The sequence below is a fragment of the Elephas maximus genome, chromosome 1, assembly GCF_024166365.1.
Source record: "Elephas maximus indicus isolate mEleMax1 chromosome 1, mEleMax1 primary haplotype, whole genome shotgun sequence".
In the NCBI taxonomy this organism is placed as follows: Eukaryota; Metazoa; Chordata; class Mammalia; order Proboscidea; family Elephantidae; genus Elephas; species Elephas maximus.
In genome coordinates, this window is record NC_064819.1 from 228,895,965 (window position 1) to 228,914,771 (window position 18,807).

Consider the following 18,807-nt stretch of genomic DNA (forward strand, 5'->3'; position numbering starts at 1 on the left):
CGGTTCTTCATAACCTTTGAGTTCGACAGACAACTTTGTTCCCGAGCCCTTTTCTCTCTTTTGTCTGCTCGTCAGACTCGTTTTCCACCTTTGTACCGTGCCTTCTCGATGGGAAAACAAACCGGCGAACGCCCGGTTGGCAAGGAGACCGAGGCCCGGGGAGCGTGCAGCCGCCCTCGGCCCGGCCGGCCAGCCCGGTGCCCGGCGACGTGCGCCCGGCGGGCGGCTGGTGGCGGCGGCGGCGCTGGCTGAGTCCAGTCCGCGTTTTGCGAGTGCGCGGAGTAATCAGAAGTGGATAATAGTTGCTCGGGCTCGCGCGGCTCCCTCGCGTGCCATGCTGGGCCCGATAGGCTCCGGCAGCCGTGTGTGTACCCATATCCGGGTTAGGGAGGAAAGGAGAAAAGTTTCATTTAAACCTGAACTCAAAACTTTCACCATGAGAGCCCACAGCAGGAACAGGCCCAGACCGTGAGGCTCGACCCGCTGCTCGTAAGGCGCCCGGCCGGGGGGGCTCGCCGGAGTCGGCGCGGGCGTGGGATGCGCGCAGGAGGGGCCGCGGCCTGAAGTCGGGTCCCCCCGCCCCGCCGCCAGCCTCGCGCGCCTCGCCGGCGATCATGGCCGCGCGGGCGGCGGCGGCGGCTCGGGCGCGGGCGGGCAGCAGCGAGCGGCGGGCGCCCCCCGGGCCGCGGCCGGCGGCGCTCGGGGCCCGGGACCCGGAGGCGGGCGCGCGCGGCGCGGCGGCGCCCGGGCCCATGCTGGGGGGCGGCGACGGCGGCGGCCTGAATAATGTGCACCACCACCCCCTGCACCCCCATAATGAACTGAACATGGCCCACAGCGCGAGCGCCGCCGCCGCCGCCGGCAGTAACGCCAAGAGCGGCGGCTCCGAGGCGGCTCTCAAGGAGAGTGCAAGCGCCGCCGCGCTGTCCTCCTCCTCCTCGGCGGCGGCGGCGGCGGCGGCGTCCTCCTCTTCCTCCGCCTCGGTCCCGGGCTCGGCCATGGAGACGGGGCTGCTCCCCAACCACAAACTGAAAGCCGTTGGCGAGGCCCCCGCTGCACCGCCCCACCAGCAGCACCACCACCATCACCATGCCCACCACCACCACCACCACCATGCCCACCACCTCCACCACCACCACGCACTCCAGCAGCAGCTAAACCAGTTCCAGCAGCAGCAGCAGCAGCAGCAGCAACATCCCATTTCCAACAACAACAGCCTCGGCGGCGGCGGCCACCACGGCGCGGGCGGCGGCGGCGCGGCTCAGCCGGGTCCCGACATGGAGCAGCCGCAACATGGAGGCGGCGGCGGCGGCAAGGACAGTGTCGTGGGCAGCCAGGCCGAAGCCCCGGGCCAGCCTCTGCTGAGCAAGCCGGGCGACGAGGACGACGCACCGCCCAAGATGGGGGAGCCGGCGGGCGGCCGCTACGAGCACCCGGGCCTGGGCGCCCTGGGCGCGCAGCCGCCGCCGCCGAGCGCCGTGTCCGGGGGCGCCGTGCCCGGGGGCGCCGTGTCCGGCGGCGCCGTGCCCGGGGGCGCCGGCGGCGGCGGCCCGGCGGCCGTCCCGGAGTTTAATAATTACTACGGCAGCGCTGCCCCTGCCAGCGGCGGCCCCGGCGGCCGCGCTGGGCCTTGCTTTGATCAACATGGCGGACAACAAAGCCCCGGGATGGGCATGATGCGCTCTGCCTCAGCCGCCGCCGGGGCCCCCAGCAGCATGGAGCCCCTGCAGAACTCGCACGAAGGGTACCCTAACAGCCAGTACAACCATTATCCGGGCTACAGCCGGCCCAGCGCGGGAGGCGGCGGCGGCGGCGGCGGAGGAGGAGGAGGCAGCGGAGGAGGAGGAGGAGGAGGAGGAGGAGCGGGAGCGGGAGCTGTGGCGGCGGCGGCCGCGGCGGCGGCGGCAGCAGCAGCAGGAGGCGGCGGCAGCGGCGGCGGCTATGGGGGCTCGGCCGCGGGGTACGGGGCGCTGAGCTCCCCCCGGCAGCAGGGCGGCGGCATGATGATGGGCCCCGGGGGCGGCGGGGCCGCGAGCCTCAGCAAGGCGGCCGCCGGCGCGGCGGCGGGGGGCTTCCAGCGCTTCGCCGGGCAGAACCAGCACCCGTCGGGGGCCACCCCGACCCTTAACCAGCTGCTCACCTCGCCCAGCCCCATGATGAGGAGCTACGGCGGCAGCTACCCCGACTACAGCAGCCCCAGCGCGCCGCCGCCGCCGCCGCCGCCGTCGCAGCCCCAGTCCCAGGCGGCGGCGGCGGCGGGGGCGGCGGCGGCGGGAGGCCAGCAGGCGGCCGCGGGCATGGGCTTGGGCAAGGACCTGGGCGCCCAGTACGCCGCCGCCAGCCCGGCCTGGGCGGCCGCGCAACAAAGGAGCCACCCGGCGATGAGCCCCGGCCACCCCGGACAGCCCATGGGCCGACCCCAGGTAACGCGCCGGCCGGGCCTGCTTCCGCCCGGCGGCCTCGCGCGCTCGCGGCCCTAGTTTCTTTCTTTCGGGTTTACTTTTTTTCCGTCTCCTCTCGGGGGGAGGTGGGGGCGAGATTCCGGAGCCATTTCGCTCGCGGCCGCCTCGCCCGGGAGGCCGGGGCGCGCACAATGTCCGCCTCGCGGTCCGGCGCTCGGCGGGGACGCGCGGGCGGGCCGGCGGCACCATGGAGGCGGCGCACCCCGCCCCAGCCCCCAGGCCTGCGCTCGGCCGCGGGGAGGCAGTTGGGGCGGCGGGGCCGGCTCGGGCGCTTTGGTGGGGCAGCCTTCCCCTCGCCAGTGGGTCCGAGGGGAACGGGGACCGGATTCCCTGGTTAGCGCTAGCGCTGCGCTTTAACTAGAAGGACGGAGAACTTTCTCCACCTCCAACCACGTCGCGTGGAACGGCAGGGGAGGTGAGCTAGCTTCCTGACCAGCCGAGTGTGCGGCTCCTGGTTGTGGAGAACCGCCTGTAACTAGAGCACTCGCGGATGTTCGGTGCGGCCTGCCGGCCTGAACGTTGAGGAGCGAAAATAATACCGAAACGTGCAACTGCGTGGAGGCAAAATACTCTAAAATATATCGATTCCTTCCTAAGGACAGCCAGTGAGATCCATCTTTCGGCTCAGGGGCAGCCCGAAAGGAGTCACCTTCACAGAGGCTGTGTTCAAGGACCACATTCCGAATAAATCGAACTTGTTTTGGTCGAGGATCCTGCAAACCTTTTATTAGGCAAATCCAGTAACATGCCAGACCCGTGGCAGTGAGCTATTTGGGTCGTATTTATTTGGATTTTCTGTGTTCCGCTGTCACCCCAGCCCCACGACGTTATTGGGAAGTGTCCTGCACTCTGGCTGTTTCTTGCTGGTAGGCTGAGCCTAAAGACTGACTCGATCTCCTTTGCGAGGTTTGGAATTTGAATTGTGGAGGTAAACTGGCTGTAAGAGTCTCCAGACAGCTGCCTCGGAGTTGACATCTAATCCGCCATCTGATTGGCTCCCCTCTCACCATTGGGCATTTAGCGCTGCTGATGTAAATAGACGTGCTCGGCAGTACAGTCACAAAAATCCTTGCCACAAATAATAACCCAGCTCTATTGCAAGCAGATGTAAGGTTGAATATGATTTAAAGCTTCATTTATTATGAGTCGGAGTTATTAATAAGAAGATTAAGTATATAAAAACATTATGCTGGTGTCTAGCGTTGAGCATTTGCAAAATTAAGTTCTTTGATGACAACCTTTCAGTATGAACATTGCATAGATCACGGACTTTAATTGTAGGGTGAGGATATGTTAATTGAAACATAAGGAAACCAGGAATTTTTAACCAATTTTTGGATTCAGAAAGCTTTTATGGGATTCGTAAAGCTTTTCTAAAAGCCTGCCCTTTACAGATTTGACCATGGGGGGGGGAACAATTGAGCCGTATTAGAACACATATTTAATATAAAATTAAAAATTTCAAGCTTCTGATAACGCAGCAGTATCATTTGGTGATGTTTATTTAGTTTTATAACAAGGTTAAAGTTATATTTCTATTGATTTGTGTTTTAACGTTTCTGACCATTTGTAGATGAAGAATATTAGTTAGAATTGACATTATATTTTAAAAAAATGAAATGAGAAAGCTAAGTAAATTTTGCAGTCGAAAGGAAAAGCGGATATTCCTTTGAAATACTAAAAATCATTTTTTGTTTGCCTCTGATTCGAAATGCCTCAAGAATCTGGTTTTTTTTCCTCTTGATTATTTTGTTAGATTAGGTAATGTGAGCCTCATTTGAATTGCTTATACAATGAATTAGGAAAAGCTCGATTAATAGCAAGTTGTACTGGGTATGTTTTTTCCAAATAATTTTTTTATTATTTATTATTTATAGCTATCTTAATGCTGTGGAAGTGTTAAGATGCTAATCTGTTAGAAGTAAATTTCAGTGGTTGTGTATATGTTTTTACCCAACCCATTTATTTTAGGAAGGTGTATTTTAATTATAATCATGTATTACAGGATAGTGAACATATCTTAAAGGAGAGACTTGTCAGAGAGAATCAAAGACTGAATTTAACAAATGCTGTGTGAATCCTAAGCTGAATATTTTTGTTCACTGTTTTCAAATCTTTAGTTATTGGAGTTTTACTTTTAACAATAATGTATTTTCCTATTCTTGGTAGAAAACTTGCAATTTCAATTTTCATTGTTGATTTGCACAAGTGAAAACGTTATAGAGAGGGCTCATGTAAGGAAACTCCTGTAATAGATTTAAAAAAGATTTGTTTTCTCAACTGCTTTTAAAGGTGCAGTTTAAAAACTCATATCTTTGTAAACCAGAGACGAATGAAGTTAGAGGCAGATGTCAGTCTGTGTTACTTTGGAGTATTATTTTTTAGTGGTAGAAATCATTTCAGGTATTTTATTTTCTTGGAATGAGAGTAGATCCATTATATCTGCAGTGTGACCCTTGAGAATATTTTTTTTGTTGTTGTTTTTTGGGGTGGATAAAGTGATGGACATATGACCTAGATTCACAGATTTCTTCTGTGTATCGTATAACATGTGGGATGTGTCTTTTTCATACTTTTTTTTTTGAAGGCTAGTATTATTTAATATTCTTTATGATACCTATGCTAAGAAACAGTCACTTGTCCAAAATATTAAATCACTGCATAACTGTAGGTCATAACAGACCATTAAATCACGCTGTTAAATGATGAAATTTTCTTGTGGCTTTTAATAGATGTTTTGGTTTCATTTTTGATTTTAGGAAATGGCTTATACTGGGTAGGAAATGTTTTTGTAATTGGGAACAAAACATACATTGTAGGAAGAGGGTCTTTTTTAAAAGTGAAATAAGGGAAATAAGCCAAACAAAACGATAGTTTCTTGGCGGATTTTTGTGAGATAAGGATTTGTATAGAGCAGTCTCAGAAGGAATGCTGAGGTCTGCTCCCGTAGATTTTGTAACGTCCACATTTGTACTGAATTCCGTTCATGCTATTTTAAACTTAGTTTCATAGAGTACATACAATGTAATGATAAAAAAAATTTAAATCACTTAGAAATAAATTATTGAAAGAAGAGTAATTTAATTGGCTTACAAAGCAGGCAGCTACACATTGGTTCCTGATTGTCTTAAAGCATGTATACAATACATTATACCACGGCTCCTCTCTGCCTCTCCCAGTGAACTCTTAGGCTATCTGATACTTTGAATTTTGTAAAGAAAAATTTGTGGCCTAAATTTATATATTTGCTAAGGTATAGAGATGGTTATTATGTAGTCAGATTGGTGGGCTTAGTAACTGGCTCATAGAAAAGGCCTATTGTTTAAAAAACATCAACAAAAAAGAAAACATAACAAAAATGTAATTTTCTGTTGTTCTAGGTTATATAGGAAGAAATTATGCGCGGTTTAAAATTGCTTGCGTTGGGGATCCTTATTTCTCTGCTACTTACTTTCGGCATTTAAAAAAAAATAGTAATCACTCTTTAAGACAGATATACTATAATGTATGCTTGTATTTACATAAAATTGATAAGAATATTCCATAGAACAACAGTCTTACCTTGGGTGTGTAGTGAGAAACGTTGATGCTTCTTTTTTCTGTGGTTTTGCTTTTTATAAACATTTAGGAATGAACTTGGTAAGGCTTTTTATATGTGTTCCGTTTTCCCCAATGTCATGTGGTATCAAAAGTATCAGCGGTGTGCTGTGGATGTGGGAAAAACTCAGATCACACTTGAACACCTCCCCTCTGAATATGGTGTTCCTTTTTTAGAATCGAAGAGCGTAAGAATAGCATGAATTTTGGTTTGAGACACGATTTTAAAAATGTAAGACAACGTAGAATAAGACTCAATATAAACTCGTTTGACAGTTTCAGTAGACATAGGCACGCTTTAAAGAATATAGGTGTAATAGAATGGGGTTGAGTTTTCAGTTCTATTTCTTATTATTGGACTTTATCTCTTTATGATTTAGGGGAGGAGGTAGTCTGAAAAGATGACTTCTGATGTAATAGGAGCGTACTTATTTCCCTGGAATAAATACCAATTTATGACAGGCAGCCCGGAAAGATGGCGATTTATTTATTTAACCCTGTCGTCTCCTAGGAAGAGAGTAGTTTGATTTAAAATTTGTTAGGGTCTGTACAGTTCTGCTGCTTATCTTGAAGACTGATTTGGGAATGTAAATTTCAGATGTATTGGGATAGGAAACCGTCTTAGCTTTTTGCCCGGTGACCTAGATCTGGAGGCTTGTGTCACTGCACTAGACTTTGACACTCCTGAGTTAATGCAGCTCTGTGCTTTGATCCATATTTGTGCAAAAGGGAACTAATACTTCACTCGTGTCATTTTCATTTTGGGATGTGCATAGATTTATAAATTCAAGGTTGATATTTATGTTTTATAGAACTGGTGTGTTACTTAAAACAACAGATTTATGGAGGCTAAAAATGAATATTAATAAAACTGGAGTTCCATGAACTTTTTTTTTGCACAATATTTAGATTTTTAAGATGACTGTTACAAAATCTTCATGGCATTTTGTAATGCTGTTTATGCGTCATCGTCACATCGTGGCCTCGGCCTTTTTGGAATTGGGTAGTGTTAAATCGTTTGCCTTGTCCGAGATGTCCTTTTATCAGGGGGTTTTTGCAGGTTCTGTGTGGCTCTGTGAAGTGGTGCTGCGCCCTGGCCGTGTCTGCTTGCTGCTAAGGGATTCTGGTCCTCATTCCCTGTGGTGTGGGGAGAAGTACCAGGCAAAACCGTATATATATAAATGTATCAGAGATGTCAGACTGCTCTAAAATACTGCTTTTTCCAACTAGAGGCTGTTTATACAAGACTAAGAGAACCTTTTTGTTTAATTGGGTGATTGAGTGGCTTAATTCTAATTTAAAACCTGGTATATACAGTAGTGACTTTTCCTTTTAGAAATCTTATCAAAGGAAAATGACTTGGGTTTCACTTTGGTGTCATTATCTAGATATTATTAAGTATCCACTTGTTTGGCCTTATGCTAACATCTGAATGAATGAAATCATTACTATACAGATACTGTGGTTTTAACTTAACAGTTCACTTTGAGTGACCCAGTGAATTTAACAAAATAGAGTATGTGTTTCCAAAGTAACTTTTTATCAAACATGTTCTATTTTCCAAGTCTTTAACTTGGGTTAATTGTAAGAAAACTATTTCCATAGATTTACTTACTTGAATTGGGTCTAGCAGGCAGTGTTCAAACCCATTTTTGTATGGATCAATGCCAAAAATATTAGAAAACTTGTGAGTTTGACAGATGAACTAATGATGAAATTAATTTGTTTCTCGAATGGTATTTATTGCTAGGAAAGAAAGCCCTAAAATCTTAATTGTATCCGGTTTACCAATTGCCAAAACCAAACCCACTGTAATCAAGTTGATTCTGACTCATAGCGACCCTATAGGACAGAGTATAACTGCCCGGTAGGGTTTCCAAGGCTGTAAATCTTTAGGGAAGCTACCACATCATTTTCTCCTGCGGAGCGGCTGGTGGATTGTAAATGCTGACCTTTGAGTTAGCCGACCTTTGGGTTAGCAACCTAGCGCTTAACCACTGCCCCATCAGGACTCTTAGTTTTCTCTTAGACCCTCCAGTTTTCATGATTAAAATTAGATGAAGGTAGATGACAGCAGAATTTGGAATAGATATGTCACAGCAAGACCAAAAACGAAACCTGTTGCTATCCAGTTGAGTCTGACTCATAGTGATCCTATGTAGCCTTTCCAGAGCTGTAATCGTTAGAAAGTGGAGTGGCTGGTGGGTTTGCACCGCCAGATTTTCGGTTAGCAGCCCAGTGTTTAACCACTGTGACACCAGGACTCTACCACAGCAAGACAGTCCTTTTGAATTAAACTAGACGCCACTTCTGCTGACCATCTTCTGCAGAGTACACTTCTTATCGCCTCCTTTGGGCCTTGATGGCAGATGCATCTTGAGAACTAGACAGGAAGCCATTCCTTGTTAGGTGGCTCTGGAAGGGAAGCCGTATTTGATGAAATCTAGAAGAGAATCCTAGAGCATAATAATAATAATAAAAAGAAAAAACCATGCCCGTTGCCATAGAGTCAATTCTGACTCATAGCGACCCTATAGGACAGAGTAGAACTGTTCCACAGGGTTCCCAAGGATGTGAACTGCCAACTTTTTGGTTAGCAGCTAAGCTGTTAACCACTGTGCCACCAGGGCACCAGAGCGTAATAGTACCACGTTATTTTTTTTTGTAATGGCATACTAAAAAAATGTACTTTTTCTTCATGTGAGACTTTAAAATTCAGTTATTTATGTATATTGTAAGCAAAATAACCTTAGTTTTATAACCACTTATCTTGCCACTTTGTGTATTAGTAAGTTCTCCCTCAAATGCTCCATAGGAATGTGAATGGCTTTTTGTTGTTTTTAAAGTCCGTAACTTCCAGTTTTAACTTTGGAGTAGTTGTCCCAGATTTTGCCTATTTGGAACTGTATATTGTGTTAGGTCAGTTGTTTCGTGGTCAGCTGCTATTAAAAGGTCAGAAGCAGGATTTTGGAGCCTTTCCCCTTAGCTGTTTGGAGTATGTTGATGTGGAGAACTTTGAACTTCCCTCTTCTTATTTCTTTCACCTTTTATGTTTTTAACTTCTTTTTTTTTAAAATTGGTTTTATCTTTTTACTATTAGTGAAAATCATTTACAGTGGTAATTTTTTTCTGGTTTTCCTGTTTTTAAGTTGGGCACCTCCATCCCTACCATAACGCAGCCAGCCAATCCAGGTGATGCTGTTTGCTTTTTCGTAGTGCCCTCTGCCCCAGAATTTGTGCACCCCTCTCATGTTTTTAATATTTAATCTTCTGCAAAACTCCAGAAATTCCTTGTATGTGGAAAAATTAGTAAATTGAGATGACTGGCCTTTTAATGAGATTTTAGAGGGGGCTGCAAAAGGGACTTCTTAGATCCTAGTTAGTCTTCCTCAGAACAGGCTTTTTTGTGTAAAATATTGGAATTGTATTTTAGTCGCTATTGATGCTGGTATGTAGTCCCATCTTTACACCATCAGTTATATGCTTTAACCTTATCGCTGGATTCCACGGAGGGCCCAGAGAAAATGGACTGCTATCTAAGAGCTTGTACTGGGAAGCAACAATTATTTCCTTGAGGTGTAAACATTTAACGTGTGTGTGCTGAGAGGTTTATGCTGGATACATACCTACTCGAGACGATCAGCTGGCAAATATTTATCAAGCACCCCTTTTCTTAATCAGCCCTGTGCCGGATGCAGATGAGAGCTGGGGTTGGGATCGCTCTGCTCTGGGCGGCTGCACGTAGAGATCCCGCCAGCTGTTCTTCCCACTGTACCTGGGTCACGGTATTTTTGGCATCATTTGCTTAGAACGGGCTCATTTTAACACAGTGTAAATAGCAACCGTGTGGGTCAGCAGTCTGTTTGCATGCCTTTTTTGGGTGGGGGAGTAGATTTTGGCAAAACAAGTAATTGTAGATTGTTGTGATCCAGTTGATGTGATCCAGTGACTCTTTGCCATTTCTACCACTCAGTTACTGGCTTTGTGCCGGAGCAGAGGATAGATCCACTGCAGAGAGTAATAACTAAAAGAATGGAAATATAATCACTTTAAATTTATATACAACAGCTCTTTTCCCTTTTCTCAGTTTTCTACATTACATAGGCTCTTGGAAAAAAAGTTTAAACAGTCTGCTCAGATTTAGGAAGATACTTAGATGGCTGGAGTATTTTTGGTAACTGTTTAGATAATGTATGCTGGCTGAGGAGTAAATTCAGCTACTGCTTCTGGGTCCTGAAATAAACCTTTCAGAAAGCGAGGCATTGGTGATTAGTGGAGGCTGTTCCAGAATTCTCAGCATCGTCTGTTTCGCTCTCCACAGAGAAGTTAAACCACTCACCGTACTTCATAACCTTATTTTGAAATGATAGGTAAATCTAAATTTCATTGAGAATCTGGCATCTAATTTCTGAAAATTGAAGAACCAAACTTTAAGATTCGGTGAATCTGTATTTACACACATCAAGCGATAAACCTACCTTAACGTCCTTTAAATTTTCTGCTTCTAGTTTGTAGTTTTTATAATAAATTCCCTTACCAGCGAATTCACTTTACTGGATGAATTATAAATGAACTTGGAAACAAATGTAAAACATTGTTGCTTGCTGAGCAAGTATCTTTCTGAAGAAGCAAATGTATTTCTCAGGGAACCTGGTATGTTTGCTGTATACTAGTTTATTTCTGTGATTAGGAGGGTGAGGGTTTGTGTGAGGGTACGAATGTATCACAAGGCATCCTGACCCGGTGGGAAGGGCATGGGCTTGGCATTGGTCAGCTCTTGTTGGTTTGTAGACTTCTGCGCCCATTTTCTTTCTGCGGATGGGCAGAGCCTCAGTTTCCTGACCTGTAATGTTGCTTGTGGGCAGTGTTGTGGAAAACATTCCATGAGGCAAGAGGTGAAAACCATGTGGTGTTTGACCATGGCACCTCTTTCTCCTCTCTCCTTCTCACTCTGGTCTCATGAAGGGGCGTAGGCGCTTGTTCTCTCCTGGCCCTGCCATCCTTCCTCCATCTAGAGATGATACCTAGGCCCTCCCAACTTCAAAATTCTGTGTTCCTTTGAAGCTTTTCTTTTGTATTTTTGAAATATATAGTGCCTAACCAGCTATGAAGCCCTGGTGGCGCAGTGGTTAAGAGCTACGGCTGCTAACCAAAAGGTTGGCAGTTTGAATCCACCAGCTGCTCCTTAGAGATTCTATGGGGCAGTTCTACCCTGTCTCTAGGGTCGCTGTGTTTCGGAATCCATGCGATGGGAACAAGCTTTTTTTTTTTAAACCAGCTATGAAGAGCCCTGGGGGTGTAGTGGTTAAGCTCTCGTCTGCTAACGGAAAGGTCCGCCATTCGAACCTACCAGCCGCTCTGCGAGAAAAAGATGTGGCAGTTTGCTTCCATAAAGATTTACAGCCTTGGAAACCCTATGGGGAAGTTCTGTTCTGCTCTCCAGGGTCGTTATGAGTGGAATTGACCCCATGGCAGTGGGTTTGGTTTGGAATCAGCTGTGTACCATGCAGCAGCTTATTGAATTGCACTAGGTTCTGGATGGGTTCAGTGAATACAAAGTGAGACCTAGGCAAATATTATATAAGTTTTGTGATTTCCACTTTAATTTCCCTTACAAAATGCATTTTGGTATTGATTGGGACTTGATTTGGATTAAGTCACATGAGTTGGCTTTGGCTCACTTGGAGAGCATACGGTGAACTGATGTCATTGGACCCAAGCCACTGCCCAGTTCAGTATTCCATTCTTAATATTAATTAAGTGAATTCTGTTCTCCGGCCAAGAATCATTCTACTTCCATGATCTGCAATAATGACTGGCTTTTTAGGGGGACTACATTTTGCAAAGGAACAAAGTTTCAGAAATTTAAAAATAAGCTGCTTTGAGATTTTGGGCAGTGATTTTGGCTTCTCCCTAGCTAAGTGTCTTCCTCTGTGTCTTCTTCAACTTCACTGAATACATGATCAGATTGGTCCTTAGCAAGATTGTACTGTGCTACATATCAGAGAGATTTTAGGGCTACTTTTACGTAGTCAAAACAGAATGTTAAACCTGAAAATTCTAAGAGCTTGCCTCAGATATGTAGAGAATAGTTTCTTTCTTTACATGTACTGAGATTTATAAACGCATCAGGGACAAAATTTAATTTTATTATGAACAAATTCTTACTGAGCACCACTTGGTGCTTAAGATACAGAAATATAACATGATTCATAATTTTCCCTGGTGAATTATCATAGACTCCTGGTGTTTTACAAAGTAGAAATTAAATGGTTACATTATTCTTCTGCAGTTCTTACGCAGAAAGACTGTCTCCCTCAAAGTGCATCATCTAAGAAGTACTTGAAGGGTAGTTGATAATGTGTCCAAATTGAAATTTTCCAGATGAATGTGTTACACGTTTCCAGTACTAATGTCAAGGAACCTTGTTCAGTCTGTGTTTCTTTCTTTCGTGTGGAAGGTCGGTGTATTTGAAGATTGACCGTAGGTGCTATGGCACTGATGAGGAAGTGATCCTAATTTGGATTTTATTTTTGGTGTTATACATAAGGTGATTTTTCTGCTAGAGAAGTGACTTTATTGTGTTATTAGCTTGAAGGATTTAATATTCAGTTCTTTTAACTTCACTGTATTGAATAGGCTTCTTTATGCCAGAGCTTTGGGACTGTAGATTTGTATCACTGTAGCAAGAGCTTGGGCATCAGGCTATCATGGGCACTGACGGGCACCAGGCAGATGATTATAGAGGGTGCTGTGTTGGATGGTGGGTACCTCGGTGACCTGGGCTTGGATAAGCTGACAGCTCAGTGACTAAGCACAGGTAGACAGGCTACGCAGTACAGAGCACAGGGGGTCAGGATGGGGTAGGGTTTGCAGCCACAGGAACACATAGGAGGGGCGCCTCGCGTTGACCAGATTGGGGGTCGGCAGGAATGGGAAGGCTCCTTGGAGTGAATGAGGTCTAGTAAGTTAAGCCTGATCCGTGAGCAGAAGTTAACTTGGTGAAGAGGAGTGGGGTGGGGATGGAAGCAGGGGTAAGGGTAAGAGGCAGTGGTGGATGGGTGGGAGAGCCCAGGAAGATTGGATAGTTACTAGCTGTGTGACCTCAGGCAAGTTACTTCACCTCTCATGAGTTTTGTACTTTGCTCATTTCTAAAGTGGTGGGAAAGAATAACCGACCCATGGAATTGTTGTGAGAAACAGACTTTATAAAGAAACCCTGGTGGTGTAGTGGCTAAGTGCTACAGCTGCTAACCAAAAGGTCGGCAGTTCAAATCCACCAGGTGCTCCTCGGAAATTCTATGGGGGCAGTTCTACTCTGTACTGTAGGGTTGCTGTGAGTTGCAATTGACTCGACGACAAGGGGTTTGGTTTTGTTTTGGTTTGCTGTGCTGCCTGGCAATGAAAGGGACATTTTAATAGAGTGATAAGGAGCCAGATGCACTAGTTAATTTAACAGTCTTTCATCTTAAATAGTTAATATTTGAAGCTTATTTATAATGTAGATAGCTTCAGTTTTTTATTGCCCTGTATGCCTACACCTTGCCAAGTGTTTGGGAAAAGTAAGTTATTGATCAATTGATCATATTTCTAAAATGACTGCTGTAGTTTTTCTACTTTTTTTTGAAATTGGTAAGGGAAAATAAATTCAGATCAGTATTTGGAGAATTTAATTTCACCCCCATTAACAAAGACTTACTGACTGGACGTAGGGACGTTACACTAGATAGAAAGATAGGGAAGATTTGTGAACTGTTAAAAATTGTATTGCTCACTGTTTAGCGTAGAGCAGTGTCCTTAGATTATTTCTGTGATTAAAACAAGTAAGATGGCCTGTGGAATAATTTTGTTTTACTTACTATTTTGTTTAATTAGAAATATGGCTTGAATAACTCTGGCCTTATAAGCAATCCTAAATTTTGATTTGAGACAAGCTGATGGTATATAGACAACTTTCCAATTGGTGAAACAGATCTTTTGGTTTGACTTGATTTCTCTATGTGTTAAAAGTAGTTTATGTATTGCTAACTGTCTGAGGTACACCTGACCCAGGCCACGGTGTTTTCAGTCACCCCATATGCATGCAAAAGCTGACAGTGAATAAGGAAGATGGAAGAATAATCGATACATTTGAATTGAATTGTGGTGTTGGTGAAGAATATCGAATATATCATGGACTGGAAGAGGTACAGCCAGAGTGCTTCTTAGAAGCAAGCACGGTGAGACTTCGTCTCATGTATTTTTGGACATGTTATCAGGAGGGATCAGTCCCTGGAGAAGGACATCATGCTTGGTGGTGAAGTAGAGGGTGAGTGAAAAAGAGGAAGACCCTCCATGAGATGGATTGACACAGTGGCTGCAATAATGGGCTCAAATACAGTAGCGATTGTGAGGATGGCACAGGACCAGGCAGTGTTTTGTTCTGTTGTGCGTAGGGTCGCTGTGGGTCAGAACCGACTGGACGGCACCTAACAACTGTCTAAACCGCCAACTTCCTGTATTCATTTGGCCAATAGAGAAAACACTCAGGCAGAGGCCTGCTTTGTGAAAGCCTGACTCTCCGTTTCGCCCAGTGTGCCTCGTGTGTGGCCGACTTGTCCTCCTTGTCCATTGTGACGTTTGTCAAGATATGAGCGCTTTAAAGCAGCAGTGGTTTACTTTTATTCTACAATTTGTGAAGATAGGACAGAAAGGCAGCCTTGTGTTTGGTCTTTTATCATGCATTAAGTTCCTGTTATTTACCAGATTGCTATATTACTAATGAAGAGAGTGAGAAGAATGGAAGGAAATGGAGAAGGTGAAATTTTATATCAAAAAAGTGTGTTCAGACACCTTAAAAGAACATGCTTTTTGAGTCTAAATACCTTTTCTTGGTCTAAGTAGTTTTCATGCTTCATTGAAAAACTAATGCAAAGAATTTGTAATCAGCTGTTAAGATATTTGTGCCAACTGGCTGTCAGTATGTTAAAGCTTTTCTTGGTGCATCTAGAAATTCTGTAGAAATGCATTTTATTAAGAAGGAGGTGTCCTAGCACTGGCTGAACTTGGTAAAGTGGAAATCTGGATTTGATTTGCATATGTAGTATTTTTTAGGGACTCTCAGAGTTTCGCACATGAAGTCAACTAGGTAGTGTGCACGGCATCACATGATCAAAATATTTTTCCCCTCGCTGCTGCCAGAAGCTATCTATTGCTTTTCAACAATCTTACTTGTTGGGCATCATGCCAAGATGTTTAAGACAACCCCTTACGTGAGCTGTTCCATTCTTAACCTCTTTGACTGAAGTGCCGTGACCTTCACATATGTAGATTAGCCATGTGCTCTGTGAATTGAAACTTGCTGCCTCAGGAAGAAAGGGTTTTTCTTTTTATTCTGCTGGGAATTTGACAGCCATTCATCCCTGACCTGGGCAGAGGTAATGCAAGGAAATTGGATTCAAATGGAACGCAGGCAGATAACATAGGGAAGCAGCGGGAACGGGGGGTGCTTCCACTGCGCTGGGGATGAAAAGACTCCGTGGTGTGATACTGCGCTGATTTGAAGGACTTGAAAAGCAACGATGGATGAATGGATGAATTTTGAAACAGTGTCTTAAAAAAAACAAAATAAAATTCTTTAACAAGATTGTCATTTTGGGCATTTCTACTTAGTTTTGACTTGAATCTTTCTCTTCCTTTCCATGCTAGATTCTTTTAAATTTTTATTTATTAATACTACTACTTGAGAATTAAATAATTTTAATATCATGGGCAATCATGGGCTTGAATACATTTCATTTAGACGAGCCTGTCAGAGGTACAAGTTGTTAGTTGGAGAGGAATGCATGACCTGTATCTGGAAGGATCAGCATATTTCGCTGTCTTTGTTCTAATTTTGGCATGAAGTGATAGATTTTTTTTTTCATCATGTGTTCGTTCTTACTCAGTTTTAGAATGATTAATAAAAATAATTAACAAACCGAGCTTTGGGATTTTTGTTAGACAAGTCTAGTTTTAAAGAATGTTTCTCTTTGCCTTGTTCATAAACATCATATGTGAAATTAAAGTAAAAACTCACATATAAATAATTGTCATGATGCTTGGCTAGGTTGACAGGACAGATTATTAAGAAGGAAAGTTCTCACTATGAGGGTGATGGGTCTGAAGTGGTGCTCCAACTAATTTCATAGGAAAAGGCGGGGCCGTGAGAGCAGTCAGAATTCATGAGCACTTTTTTGTGCTTTCCCTCGTACCTTAGGGTTTATGGAGTATTGTGGGTCACAGCACAGGCGCTGCGGAGGCACTGTAGATACCTAGCTCGCTCTGTGGGGTGCAAAGAGGTATTCCTCAGGACGTGTATGAGGGAACGTGTGCGGTAGATTAAGCAGGAAGTAAGATTATCCCCTGACTTGAAGACTTGTGTCCTTCCCACATGAGGACTAGTATCAAAGTTAGTATCAGACTAGTATCTGATCGTGACCGTGCAGAGAGGGGGGCTTTCCTGGGTTTCTGTTAACATGGCAGACATAAGGGGTATTGTCCCACAGATGACAGGGCTACTGTGTTGCCATCATCTTTATATGTAACTGGGAGCCGACAAAATTAAGGTAGTGAAAGGGTGGCAGCGAGGGGGCGTGGCCAGTGCCTGAGAAGACTGGACTGTAAATTCTGAGATTGGAGAAGTGGCTAAGCAGGCATGTAATGAAGGTCTGAATGGACGAGTGCAGGGTGGTCCTCCTGGGGGAAGAGGGTGTGCAGAGTGAAGAAGGGAGCACCTGTGTGTGCAGACAGGTAGGAAAACTGGCGGGGGCGGGGGGGAGCGAGTCAGCCCTGGACCTGATGTGATTTTTTTTTTTTGGTTTTTTAAAGGGTGGCCTTTATAGACCAGAAGGAGCTGTGGTGATGCAGTGGTTAAAAGTAGTGCTAGCCAAAAGGTCGATGATTTCAACCCACCAGCCACTCTGCAGGAGAAAGATGTGGCAGTCTGCTTCTGTAAAGATTACAGCCTCAGAAACCCTATGAGGAAGTTCTACTCTGTCCTGTAGGGTTCCTATGACTTGGAATTGACTTGACAGCAGTGGGTTTCGTTTTTGGCTTTATGTAGACCAGGATCCCTGAATGGTGCAGATGGTTAAGTGCTCGCCTGCTAACTGAAAGGTGGAGGTTTGAGCCCACCCAAAGGTGCCTCGGAAGAAAGGTGTGGTTATCTACTTCCCCAAAATCAGCCATTGAAAACCCTATGGAGCACAGTTGTATTCTGACATACATGGGGTCGCCATGAGTTGAAGCCAGCTTGAGGGCAACTGGTTTTATTGGTGTATAGGACATCATGTAGGAAGACATGAAATATTCTTCTGATTCGAGTGAGGAGTGATGGGCAAGACTTATAAACACACCTCTTCCCACTCTTGGGCTCTTAAATAAAGAAATGCGGGTCTAGATAGAGATTTTTAGAAGAGTCGTAAATAATAGTGCTATAATAAAAAACAATAATGGTGATAGTTGCTTGTGTAATGAGCACCCGCTATGTGTGCCAGGCATACTGTGCACGCCATTTGCAAGCCCTTCAGCAGCCTTACAAGGCAGTCTTCACTATCCATTTTATAGATGAGTGAACTGGTAGAAGTGAGAAGTTTGTTTGAGGTTACTCAGGTTTGTCTGAGCTAAAAGCCTATTCTCTGCATTCAACTAGTGGTTCACAAACCTGGTTATACTTCAGACCCCCCTTCACCCCCCCCCGCAAAAAAATAAAATGAAATAAAAGAACAGTTACCGTTAACTCCCAACTTTTCTCCATAGAGTTTCTGATGTGTTGATATTTGAGAGAAGTAGATTACGAGGCCTTTTTTTCTGAGGTACCTCTGGGAGGATTAGCTGCCATGTGTGTTGAACATTTGAACCACCTAAACCCAGTGCTGTCCATTCAATTCTGAAGGGGTTCCCAAAATCACCCACAGAGTTAGAAAGGTTCCCAAACCCCTCCCCCAGGGATTCTGATGGTGGTTTGTGCCTCACACTGAGATAATCGAAGAAGAGCTAGAGACAATATTTCTGGTCTGATTTTTATTACTTCCTTTCTTCTGGTGCCCATGGGCTTCTCTTGCTGCTCTCTTTCTATTTGTTCAAGTTGTAGGGTTAATGTTTTGATTTTGGCCCTTTCTTTCCTTTGGATATGTGCATTTATTGCTATAAATTGACCTCTGAGCACTGCTTTTGCTGTGTCCCCAAGGTTCTGGTAGGATGTGTTTTCACTCTCATTTGATTCTGTGAATTTCTTTATTCTGTCCTTGATTTCTTTTAGAACTCAGTTGTTTTTGAGCAAGGTGTTGTTCAGTTTCCATGTCTTTTATTTATTTATTTTTTCCATGCCTATTCTGTTATTGATTTCTACTTTTAATGCCTTTATGGTCAGAAAAGATGCTTTGTAATATTTCAGTGTTTTGGATTCTTTTAAGGCTTGCTTTGTGGCCTAATATGTGGTCTATTCTGGAGAATGTTCCATGTGTGTTGGAAAAGAAAGTATACTTAGCTGCTGTTGGGTAGAGTGTTCTGTATATGTCTATGAGCTCAAGTTGGCTGATTGTGACATTTAGATCTTCCACGTCTTTATTGAGGTTGTTTCTGGATGTTCTATCCTTCATTGAAAGTGGTATGTTGAAGTCCCCTTCTATTATTGTGGAGCTGCTTCTCTTTTCAATGCTATTAGAGTTTATGTATTTTGGAGCCCTGTCGTTCGGTTCGTAAATATTATGGTTATGTCCTCCTAGTG

The 18,807-nt window shown here is 44.9% G+C and overlaps 1 protein-coding gene across 4 annotated transcripts in view; it reads left to right on the forward strand.

The window, feature by feature from the left end:
* Positions 1-726: 726 nt before the first annotated feature.
* The window catches only part of ARID1B (AT-rich interaction domain 1B), a 502,278-nt gene continuing 484,197 nt past the window's right edge, over positions 727-18,807 (forward strand). For all 4 annotated transcript variants that reach the window (XM_049904492.1, XM_049904463.1, XM_049904483.1 and 1 more), the window contains exon 1: positions 727-2,423. In XM_049904492.1, coding sequence (XP_049760449.1) covers positions 753-2,423 — 1,671 coding nt within the window. In that variant the 5' untranslated portion in view covers positions 727-752. The remainder of the gene's footprint in view (positions 2,424-18,807) is intronic.